This window comes from Gymnodraco acuticeps, unplaced genomic scaffold, assembly GCF_902827175.1.
Source record: "Gymnodraco acuticeps unplaced genomic scaffold, fGymAcu1.1, whole genome shotgun sequence".
In the NCBI taxonomy this organism is placed as follows: Eukaryota; Metazoa; Chordata; class Actinopteri; order Perciformes; family Bathydraconidae; genus Gymnodraco; species Gymnodraco acuticeps.
In genome coordinates, this window is record NW_022989985.1 from 3,949,654 (window position 1) to 3,962,644 (window position 12,991).

At 41.7% G+C, this 12,991-nt stretch overlaps 1 protein-coding gene across 1 annotated transcript; it reads right to left on the minus strand.

The window, feature by feature from the left end:
* Nucleotides 1-1,583: 1,583 nt before the first annotated feature.
* On the minus strand, nucleotides 1,584-12,991 carry tbx16 (T-box transcription factor 16). Its single transcript, XM_034212575.1, is given in 12 exon segments — nucleotides 1,584-2,014; nucleotides 2,016-2,340; nucleotides 3,057-3,270; nucleotides 3,361-3,449; nucleotides 3,590-3,624; nucleotides 3,626-3,661; nucleotides 3,759-3,905; nucleotides 4,587-4,751; nucleotides 5,132-5,234; nucleotides 5,333-5,486; nucleotides 5,633-5,841; nucleotides 12,973-12,991. Coding segments are annotated over 11 exon segments (1,401 nt in total). The 5' UTR covers nucleotides 5,649-5,841; nucleotides 12,973-12,991; the 3' UTR covers nucleotides 1,584-1,897.

The window sequence follows — 12,991 nt, forward strand, 5'->3', positions numbered from 1 at the left end:
ACCTCTTTTAGAAAGTGTTCCGTTCCCCTAAAAAAACCCTCTTTCAAACGACTGCCCTTTGTCCTTAAACCAACTAATATTCCCTTTGATGCAGCAGCCACTGACAGTTTATAAAATATTCATTTATTGTAAATGTTCATCACATGTTTGTTCACAGATATGGAGGGGACAGGGAGAGATTATCCAAACAAGAATAGTGTAGCAATATTGCCTTGTAATTTTAAAAAATGCGAATGTGTGTCTTTTTTATTCATTCATGTTTAAGTGACTCATTAAAGTTCAATTTGAGGAATGATGAATTGAGTTACAGGTGTGGAACCAGGCTCTAACAAATCCCCATAAAACCATAATGTCTGGCTTTAAGCAAGTTAAAATGCAGGGCAGTGTTTTTTTAATGACAAATATTTTAGATGATAAATAATCTGTAAACACAAATGATAATTGCAATGATATGGCAACACATATCAGTCACCGTGTATGATCCCTAACAATAACCTGGGGCAAAATTCTATGATGTTCAGTCTTTGATGGTTTAATTTTTCCAATTCCTAACATAATGATTATCTTTGTTTTGCTGAAAAGCTGGCCTCAGGTATGATCTAACAATAAGTCTGAAATTGAACATCATCAAGTGACGTCCTAACACAGCAGCCGTAGTCTACAGACATATAAGTATAGGTCATACAGTATATATAGCTCTTCCCATCCTCATTAAAATGAGTGAATGAGTTGTGTGCAAACAGCTGGGGTCACTGAGGTTGGAAAAGTATTACTGGTCCAAGCAACCTCCAATTTAATGAATCTCTGAGTAAAATCTACACCATGTCAGCCTCGTTCCTGAAGGATGACCTCCTCCTCCTCCCCTGGACTTTACAACAGTCATTAGCAGCTCATATCCACCTAGGGTGGAGTCGATAGGCCCAGCCTGTGTTTTTGAGCTTGTGAAAAGGTGTCAACAGCCCCCCATTTTCAAGCTTTTGAAGGGCTCATTGAGATGTAGAACAAGAGTCATGCAGGGCTTTATGATACCGGTGGGTAAACCTCAGCAGGTGACCCGCAGTCACAGTAATACAGTCCCTTTAAAGCCTGCTGGGACCCTCCAAACTACAGAGGGGCCCTCGTTAGATCAACAAAGAGGAAATACAAACAAATGCCACCGAAAGGACGTGCTGCTTATCAGAGGTGACGGGTACAAAGCATGCAGATGTGCAGCCGCAAACAAGACACTGCCACAATACACTAATTCAATAAACTAGCTGGATCCACATTACACAGTCTAAAAACTAAACTACAGACAGGAAATGTGCTACTTCATGGTTAAGTGGAAGATTTAAACTTCAGTTGAATTTAAAGTGTTAGAGATGATAACTGAGCATTACATAATGCTATACATTTATTTCAATGTACTTACGTGAAATGGAAAGTATTAAACCATTCAACTATGTTTAAAATGTTGTAGTTTCAGTAGATAAGAAAACAAGTTATATTTAATTAAGCTGCAGTATGAGCCTTCTAAAATAATATTCTACCTTTGTTTAGTTTATAACAGATACAAATGGTTCAAAAAGAACACAGAAAAGTCATTTGATCCTGTTACTTTAAGGTTTTTATTTTCAGATCACATCACAATTTGAAGACAGACATAAATTGCACACACGTTTTAATCTTTCTTTTACAAAAATAATATTTAAACTTGGAGATGAGATGAAATAGAAAATAAATAGACAATTTAACAATAATAACAATCAAACAGCATGGCGTAGCACACTTTGGTTTCAGTCAGCATCCTGTCGGTCTGGAGACGTCCGGCCGCTCTCATATTTTTCCTCTCTCAAATCAGTTTTTGTTGCACCCCCCGGATCAGCACCGGTATCAGTCACTTATCACCTTGGATCCTTCACCAGCACGAGTAAGAGAACAGAGGGTACTGGCTCCACTCAGCCACATTGCCATGGTGATATCCATGGTGCACAGTGGGCGTTGTGTAGTCGGCGGTCAGGTGGTGAGGGGGGGGGGTACTGTGGGGGGCCCGGGTTGCTCCACTGGCCCAGGGGCTGCTCGGGGCCGTACGGACTGTAGAGGTGGTGTCCGATCAACCCCGGTTTCCCTGCCTGGTGGGCCATGGACATGTTGAGGACCCCGGGGTAGTCCTGGGGGGCCGGGAGGGGCTGTGGGCCACAGGGGGGGGGGCCCACCTCGTGTGTGCGGAGCTTTGAGGCGTCGTGGTCTGGCACCGTGGCGACGTCGAGGGCTCGGGACTCGAAGCTGCTGCGTCCTGACCCGCTGTGGCTGCTGCCCACGCTGGGGGAGGGCGAGGTGGGCTTCCCAAAGTCATGGACCCTGAAGAGGAAAATAAAGGAGATCAGCATCGGCTCTTCAGGACAACGCAATGCTCTTATGTGTTGCACAGCTTCTATTTCAACGTGTTTGAGACCTGACATAGGGTTACTTTAGGATTTTAATACAATTTATTTTAATAAAACACACATTTTTTTTTAATTTAAAGAATCTTATGGTTGTGCATCAGCCAGTATTCAGATCCTTTACTTGGGTCAAATAAGCAATACCACAATGTTAAAATACAGTAAATGCAAAAATGAAGGTTAGACATTCACAATCTTTGGTGAGTCCGCTCTTAGTTTTATTTGCTGATTAGTTGGAACAGTCTGGGAATGTGAACACTTATAAAAAGGTTGAAATCTTAAAAACATAAACATAAAACTAATGATGACTCCTTTTAGTTTGTATAACTTTATCACATTTTTAAACTAAAAGTAATTGTATTTAAGTTGTACAACTTTTTAATTAATTGTATTGTTTATCTAAATATTTTGTTTGTGTTTAATTATATTTGACCACGACTGCTGTTTATTATATCTTTTATGATTTTATTGTCATTGTTCAGGAATCGTTGAAATTGCTAAATTTACTTTTGTCTTTTCTGCAGTTTTTACTTTTCCGTCTTGTTTCTATTTCTCGGTCATCTAGGCAGCATCCTTGACTGTACTTGATAAACTGTGAGAGGCGTAGTGCTTGACAGATAGAGCTGGCAGTACCTCTGGGGCTGGTAGGAGGCCGGGGCAGGGACCAGCTGCTCCGTGTTGTACACGTCTCTGTGGTCTGCCCCGGGGGGGGACTCGGTCCTCACACCGTGCTCCCGCTCTGCGTCCCAAGGGGAGTAACGCTCCTGTTTGATGCCTTCAGCCTCTTTCCGTTTGGGCATGTCTCCTTCTTCTCCGTCGTAAGCCTCGTACGCTGACCGGCAGAAGTCTGAGAGGGTTCAAATCATCAGACTAGTTTACTGCAGAGTACAGGACATAAGAGTACAAATATTGACACAATGTTGTCTTGAATCTGTACCTGGTGGACTGTCCTCCTTAGAGTCTCTGTTCAACATGTCGGACATCTTGGCTCGTTTCTCCTTGCAGGCTGGACTCTTGCTTGAACGCCTGCAGAGGAACATCAGTCAAATGTAAACAATGCATTACTTCTAACAGAAATGACAGCCATAAAAACACTAAGAAAAGAGTGTTTCCTGTTATGGAAATCTGTAAAATGGTCATCAGCCTGTGACTAATGCGACACCCACCTTTTTTTATTGGTGCCTTCATCCCGGAAACCTTTTCGCAAATGGGTTGTGATCGATCTTCAGCTTTGTGATCTGTATGAGGGGAAATCCAAACAGTTCAAATCTGGGTAATGTGTGGGGCGTCCTGCCAGCAGTTTGCATTTTTGTGTTTGCAGGGAGAGAAACTGACCGAGGTGTTCTGGTACGCTGTGACCGCGGTGAAGGAAGTCTCAGGGAAGGTGAAGGTCTGGAAGACGCTCCAGCGCACACTGAACAGGTCGTCTGCCTGGACGATGTGGAAGCGCGGGTGGTAGCGATGCATGGAGTGCAAAATGATCTGCAGAGAGGAAGATCGTAATTAATTCAGAGGACTTTTTCATGTTTTTAAGAACGTTAAGCTTCATTTAGTAAGTGTTGCAAGTCCTTTATTACCAAATATCTTTAAAGGTCCCCTATTATGCTGTTTTTCATCAATATATTATAGGTCTCAGATATATACAAAACATGTCTCTGAAGTGTTTGGCTCCAAATACCAAACAGATCATTGCAGCATCCCATAATCCCCTCTGTTTCAGCCCTGTTTCAAAAGTGCTGATTCTCTGTGTGTTACTTTATTAGATGAAAATAAGGAGCCCCTCCCCACGCCCCTCTGAGAGATATTTGGTTCAAAAGAACACAATGGTGCTCTAGGAGATTCAGGTGATAAGGGGAGGGGGGGGGGGGGGGGGGGGGTTACCTTGGTTGGTGATTGGCTAATGGTTACACAAGCCAAACAATTTACATCATAAAGTGGCCAAAATCTGATCAGCTCATTTTCAGACAGGTTTTTATATAAATGGATCAGGACAAAAAGTGAGCGAATCTTTTTTCCTGAAACGTTCAGAATCTCTTTCCACAGAGTTTATGTTTATGTTTAAAAGACATGAAAAAGTGGATTTTGCACAATAGGTAACCTTTAAGTCAGTGTAGATAGATTTGAAAATACACTGTTGATAAGCACCACACTTTGTGTACTTACGTGGCCGTGCTGGTCGAGTGTGTTGTTGGTGAGCTTGAGTTTGAGGAAGGAGACGGACTGCTTCATCCAGTGGCTCCCCGGCGCGGGGGAGTCGGGGTGGAGGTACGTCCTGCAGGGAGGCTGGGGCTCCGCTTTCCCTGCCACCTCCCATTTCTCTTTATTCCACTGAAGGAAGGAGACAGATAGTGAGTCTGTCTGTCTGTCACAGGGGAAAGTCTTCTTCCCTTCCCACAGGGTGAGAGCACCACAGAGGGGAGAGTGACTGCCGGCCAGTACCACCCACAGAGATAGGGGGTAGTACATTGGGCTCCCAGCAGGGGATAGAAAAACAGGAAGAGATAGCACCCTTTGATGTACAATGTCAGCACAGTGGGGGGTGATAAACAGGGGATGCCTTGTCTGGGGATACTGGTAACCACTGAGGGAAATCCTCACCCAATACCAAAGTCTGTTGTGAGTCAGGGCTACTTCCTCTTCTTAGAAAAGCCAACTAAAATCACTGATATCAACATTCACAAGAGAAAGAAAAATAATGGCTATCTTACCTTATATCTGAAACCATCCACAGGAACCATATCAACCAGTAAAATGTACTTGGCACATGGAATTAGGCCAGCTAGATTAATTTTACAGTGTGGAAACATCCTCCTGGAAGACACAGAAGAAGAAAAAGAAGCAAATGCAGCAACAGGAAACACTTTTTTCAAATCTTTTTTGCATAAAGTTGTATTTTTCTGTCTTCTTACCTGCCCGGTTTGGTGATAATCATCTCTGTCCCTAAATCATGGAAGGACTTCCAGAGGTCAGGGTCCTCCAGAGTCAACCTGATGTTGCCCTGCATATAGGTATCGGGGCCAGCCGCCATGGACTGGGGAGGAGGGCCGAAGTTGGGCTTCAAGTCTAAATAATAATCAACAGAGCAACATGCTTCAGTAAAAGTGATAGAAGATCACCATAGGTATGCTCAGCTAAAGACAACACCACACACAGGCTGGGGAATTAAATGAAAAGCAAAGTAAATCCAATAAAAGCCGAGAACCACTCACCTCTGATGGACTGCATTGTTCAGGTTAAACACAGGAGAAGCTTGAGAAAGGTTCCTGCACTGAGGGCCAAAAAGCAATCCAAGTGTTTGTGATATCCAACGGTGTGTTCAGATCTAACGTCCTGCCTCATGTGTTAAAAAGAGAAATCCAGCAGCTCAGGGAGGCAGAAGGTTGGTCCGTCTTGTTCCAGCAGATACATTAGATCAGTCCTGCTGGAAGAAGATGACCATGACTTTTAAGGGGAGTCCCGGGGTGGGTGGGGTCAAGAGAGCCATTCCCAGGCTTTGAAGTGGCACAATGATGAGTCAGAGCCCCGCTGTGATTGGAGGGTGCTGGAAATCAAAGAGACTTAACAGAGCCTTGATACCGTCCCCACAGGAAGAGGGAACGGAGGAAATGCATCTTTATTAACTGCTAAGAGACTTTAAAACAAATATGGACGCACTTCCCTGCTGCAGATCGGCACCAGAATCTGTGTAAATATCATTCTCACACACACACACACACACACACACACACACACACACACACACACACACACACACACACACACACACACACACACACACACACACACACACACACACACACACACACACACACACACACACACACACACACACACACACACACACACACACACACACACACACACACACCACACACACACACACACACACACACACACACACACACACACACACACACACACACACACACACACACACACACACACACACACACACACACACACACACACACACACACCATTTAGTGTGTTTGTGCAATCTGGTAAATACCCAATATAATAATTGTAAGAAAACTGATGAAAATAGAATTGGCTTAACGTTTATAGGAGATAATCCTGAGTTAAAATAGCAGAATTCTCAAAGTATAACAATTATTCTAACACTATTGATTGCATGTATCCAATATGTTGTTCTGAAATTAAATAGGATAAAAGACTATACAATTAAATATTCGATGACCTTTACACTTTTCCACATTCTCAGCCTTCTCCATAATATAAATTACGCAGTGGGTGTAAACCCATAATGGTGTAATGATAACATGCACCCTTTCTGCAGGTAACTTCTACCTGAGGGCATCTTCAGAGGCTTCTGCCAGCAGCAGTGGGTGTGTGGAGGTGGGGGTGTTGTATATTGGGGTGTCTAGACAGACCTGTGCTCTGATAGATAATCTCATTAGGGAAGTTTCCCTTGAAGGAGCTAGTTTCTGCATGTGGAGAAAGCCTTGTGTATAGGCAGGCAATTAACAGCCAGTTAGCACCACAAGCCCAAGTCAGCCCTGAATGGGAGAGGAGGGGTCTGAGAATAAAGACCTGCCACAACAACCCGGCCGTCCTCACACACCATCCACAGCCAGGCAAAATCCACGGGTGTCATTCATTCATAGGCCTGTCTCCTGCATCGTGCCATGTTACCACAGGCAAAACAAATGCTAAACACTGCAGGTGTTAGAGCATAGAGGAACAAAATTAGACCACAGTGTTTCCACTGACATCAAAATTTGAATTGAGGTGACTTTCACATCTCATTCAACTTCTATTCTAGCATGGACACACCACTTCCACTCACATTTCTCATTGTAGTCTGCGTGTTGCATACAATGCCACCTGTAAGCTCTCTGACACTCAATCACAGAGGATTCTGTGGAATTGTATGGATAACAGTTATGCAACACATGATCTAGAGTTTTAAAAGTATCGGTCCCACAGTTTTAAAGGCTTCACAGCACTTTGTACAATCAGCAGTTTAGTGAGAATGAAGAGATGTCAGAGGCTAGAAAGTCTTGGCGTGAAAATATTGACTCGCTTCCTAAAGGCTCATTTGCGGGGTCGATGCGAAATAAAAAGGATAATAACTTTCGGTTGTAATGATGCACTTAAAGATGGGTCTGTAGGATCATTTACTCATGCTAAAAGTCCTGATGTGGGACCCTCCACCCCTTCCCCCCCTCTCTGTGGAGCTTGGTGGGACAACATTGGCCTTGAGGAAGTGCGATGTGTTTTTATCTTCCTCATGTGAAGCCAACTGTTGTTGAGGAGTTATTAATCACAGGTTCAGTGTGGCTCTCCTCACTTAGCATTAGCAGGCTCCTCGGGGGGCCCCGTGAAGACCCCCTTTTTTCACGGGGGAAGAGAGGTCACACGCCTCTGCAGAGAAGATGGCGCAGGAAATAAATAGATTTTTGATGATAAATTCTCTATGTCTGAGCGGAGGTGTACGTTTGAGCAGCGGCGGTGTCGATCCCATTCCGCTGCGGGTCTGGGGGTGACAGATGTGACTGGTGGGGTCTGCAGGCTGAGGACTAGAGTCAGGGCTGACAGAGAGCGAGCCTCTTGCAGCCCGGGGCAATAAGCACTGCAGGACTCTTCAGGGAGGTCACCTGGAAAAGATTTACAAGGACTGAGCTCCAAAAATAAGGTGGATTTTCAAAATGAGCATCAAACTATACTGGGTGGAACTTCATACTGTTAAAAAAGTATCGTTATTGCCTGCTAAAAAACAAGGAGATGATAATTTAAATAATTTACTTGTTATTAGAGAAGCTATAATTAAGTTTATTGTTGCAAACATTTCATATTGTGTATTTATTTTTTATTTAGCCTTTATTTATACAGGTGTAAAATCTCATTGAGACACAAGGTCTCATTTTCAAGAGAGACCTGTCAGTGGTAACACTACCACACAAAGTTACAGACAGACAGGACACTAAACACAGAGGCAACAGTAAAATACAACATCGTAAAAAAAGTAGTCATTGAAATCCATATACAGCAGTCAGATATAGCAGGTGCAAACACCCACAGATGATTTCTCCAGCTTTTTAAAAATGAGTTTAAAATCCGTGATGGGTATCAAACTGGTCAGCTTAAGTTCCTGCTGAAGTGTGTTCCAGGTCGAGGAGGCAGAGTATGATATGGCTTTTTTCCCAAGCACCGTGCGTACTGAGGGGACGGACAGAGTGATGTAATTTTGAGATCGTAGTCTATAGCTGTACTGTTTGTGTGATATGTAAGTGGATATGTAGAGGGGCAGCAGTCCAAGCATAGCGGTATAGATGAGTTTGTACCAGTGCAGTGATCTGCGCATTGATAATGATGTCCAGTTGACTAAAGCGTACAGCGTGCAATGGTGTGTGAGGGGTTTACAGTTGGCTATGAATCTCAGAGCCCCATGGTAAACAGCGTCCAGCAGATGAAGGGAGTGAGCTGAGGCGTTCATGTACACAACATCCCCGTATTCCAAGAGCGGCAAAAATGTGGCAGCTACAAGCCTCGCACTAGTGGAGAAGCAGGTCTTATTTCAAAAAAAGAATCCCAGTTTTAATTTCAATTTCCTTAAGAGATTGTCAATATGTGGTTTGAAGCAGAGATTTTCATCTATAGTGATGCCTAAGTATCTGTAGGTGTTAACAGCTTCAATGGGGTTATGCTGTGACGGGGAGAACAGTTGGTAACTTTTTCTTATTGGAAAACAACATGACTTTTGTCTTATCTGAATTTAATACCAACCTAAGGTGGAACAGATGTGACTGAAAAGTGTAAAAAGCAGACTGCAGAAGTTTAACTTCACCAAATTATTTTAAACCTCTAAAAAATGGATTGCTTATCATTTGTTGACATCACATAGATAGACTGACCAGGTACTGGTAAGACAATTGGTTTGTAAACTGGATTTTGATGGCTATTAAAACATTGCAACAACACTTAAAGCTTGAGGACTACTTTGTTAAGAATCTATAAACATTATTCAGACAGATAATATGAATATAATAATACTTTTCATTGAATAAAAATCGTTTTTGGAACCATCTATTAGTTTGTTATTATTATTATTATGTTATATTATTTGTTTTTTACAAATAATTGTGGAATTATTAACAAATACCTAATATAGTCTTAAATATGTTCAACAATAAAAAAAAATTGACTATTGTAAAAATGTTGTCTCTGATCAGTAATGACACAACTAATGCTGCAACATAAAATATAGCAGTACTATAATTAGTTAGAATTGTGAATTATAATTTAATTTTGTCTACAGTAAAACAACTTTGATTAACTATCTGTTTACTATTAATTAATAACATTTGTATATAGAGTTATCCAGTATATTTGGGGCCTTTAACAAGATCCACCGTGGTTTTGATGACTCGGTTCTTAATGAAGGTTAATACATAATTGTTTCCATTGACAGCACGAGTGTAACCACTGAAAATAATTTGAAGGAAAATTATGAAGAGGGAGGAATCATTGGCGATTCTCCATAAGCATCTTCAGTTATGATAATCAGCTGTTTCCTCCTTTTAACTGAACTAACATCTGACTCCACTGGCTCTCCTTCCTGCGTCTCCCTGCTCCTCGATCACCTTTGCAGAGCTCTTCTCCTCCCAGGTGTCAGTCTTTTGGCCATTTGCTTTAACTGCACAGATCCCTTGTGCTCGACAGTTAACAGCTGCCAATATACAGCCAGGACCGGGGATCAGACGGCTCTGCAGCGGCCCAATAAAGAGCCCCTGGGGTGGACTGACGAGAAATCTCACACCTTTCGCTCACATTAGCCATGCAGCATGCCCTTTTGATGCTTAATTGGCCACTTTGAGAGGGTTTATAGAGATAGCAGCCCCCATGGCCGGAGACAACATGATGTCACAGAAAACACAACTGTATCCCTACAGGCTTTCGTCCAAACCACAGCACTGAGACTGCTCTTGTAAAGGTCTTCAATGACATCCACTTAAACACAGACAGTGGCAGAACTTCAGTGTTAGTATTATTAGATCTCAGTGCTGCGTTTGACACTGTTGACCACAGCATATTACTAGACCGACTGGAAAACTGGGTGGGACTTTCGGAAACAGTTCTAAATTGGTTTGAATTCTACTTAAAGGACAGAAACAACTTTGTTTCTATAGGTAAATACACATCTGAGTTGACAAATATGACATGTGGGGTTCCTCAAGGCTCCATCTTGGGGCCTCTTCTCTTTAACATCTACATGCTACCACTGGCTCAGATAATGGAAAACAACAAAATAAGTTACCATAGCTATGCAGATGACACACACACTTACGTAACAATTTCACCAGGAGACTATGCTCCAATTCAAACACTGAGTAAGTGCATTGAACAAATCAATGACTGGATGTGTCAGAACTTTCTCCAATTAAACAAAGATAAAACTGAGGTAATGGTTTTTGGAGCCAAGGCAGAACGTTTAAAGGTTAGCGCTGAGCTTCAGTCTGCAATGTTCAAAACAACAGATAAAGCCAGAAATCTAGGTGTAGTCATGGACTCTGACCTGAGTTTCAACAGTCACATTAAAACAGTTACTAAATCAGCCTACTATCACCTAAAGAATATATCTAGGATTTAAAGACTAATGTCAAAGCAGGATTTGGAAAAACTTGTCCATGCTTTTATCTTCAGTAGACTCGACTACTGTAATGGTGTCTTCACAGGTTTCACTAAAAAATATATTAGAAAGCTGCAGCTGATTCAGAACGCTGCTGCTCGAGTCCTCACTAACACTAAGAAAGTGGATCACATCACTCCTGTTCTGAAGTCTTTACACTGGCTTCCTGTGTGTCAAAGAATAGATTTCAAAATACTGCTGCTGGTTTATAAAGCTTTGAATGGTTTAGGCCCAAAATACATTTCTGACCTCCTGCTAAATTATGAACCATCCAGATCTCTCAGGTCTTCAGGGACTGGTCAGCTTTCTGTCCCCAGAGTCAGAACTAAACATGGTAAAGCAGCGTTCAGTTATTATGCTCCAAATATCTGGAACAAACTCCCAGAAACCTGCAGGTCCGCTGCAACTCTGACTACTTTTAAATCCAGGCTGAAGACTTTTATTTTTGTCGCTGCTTTTAACTATTCATATCTTAGACTGCACTGTAACTTTTATCCATGTATTTTTTTCTTTTAATGTTTATTTTATTAGCTTTTCTTTTTAATGACTGATTTTAATCAGGAAATGTGTTTATACACTTTCACTCCACCTCACTTTAATCATATTTAAAGTGTAATCTATTTGCCACCAAAACACACAATCAAAGGAAGTTAACTATGCATTTGATATTTTTAAATCTTAAATGTTCTATAGATGTTGTAATTGCATCCTTATTATAATAATAATTATAGTAAATTATTTCTGCCCAATTGCTCGTGTAGTGAAAATCTGGTATTGCAAAAGCTACATTTGGGATTCTGTGTTATTAGAGATACTTCATAACATTATATCAGCAGAGAACTTGAATCTGCTGAGAGACCATTCAAGTATATGCTGTGTTGTCCTCAAGAAGAAACCCTCATTTCATTACGAAAGGCCAATTCCTCAGTTTCCTTTGTGGTTTGCAGATATTATACAAAACAAACTCTCTACTCCGCTCTGGCTTCCCTGGCCTGACTCCAGAGGGGCTGGGGGTCTCAAGAAGGGGCCGGGTGAGCTCACATTTGGTCCACCAGACCAAAAGAAAACAAACTCTAAATCTAGCTTGCCTGGCAAAGGGGGCAAATGACAACTTCACAGCACTTCATAAGAAACTCCTGGAAGTTGCTAATGAAGACTAATGACTTCCCTCGTGTCGGGGACTTCACACCAGAGTGTACAAGCCCTTTGAGCACAGAGGCAGTGTGGTCAGAGGCAGTGTTGTCAGAGGGGTTCAGCAGGGTGGTCCGCAGCAGAAAGCACACAGCTCCACCGGCAGAGGGGGCTCTTTCAAGAAGTTTATTTATTATAAACGCGATTAAAATGATAGGCTGGGTGATGTGTTAAAAAGTCAAATATCTAAATATATTTGATAGAATACTAAATATGGATGTTTTGCTGATATTATAGGGATGACAATAGATGCTTACACTAAACATTTACACAATGAGATTTATGATAAATCATTATCAGTATCACAAAATGCAAATCTAAAGCGGTGTCTACTCATGCCCCAATATAATATGTAGAAATATTGCTTAATCCTATTATAAAGCCAATTGGATTAAAACAAAATCATGTTATGAGAGCTTTACCTGATCTGAGGTGTCTAGGGACAGAGGGTGTTGTATGAGCGATTTATATTGATGCTCTTTTGAGGCACAATTCTGATTTTTAATGAATGTTTGTCAAATCGGTTTTATAATCTTTTTGTATTAGCCTTTGGGAATTTATAATCTGGCATTAAAAGGTTGTGTAGACATGACAGATACAAGATCATTGTTATGCGTTTCATTATAGGGAATCTGGATGAAGCACCGTGTGTGTTACTAATAAATATTGCAAAATGAAATAAGGTGTTTTCAGGACACACACACGCACCTTGTGAATAAACTTGACT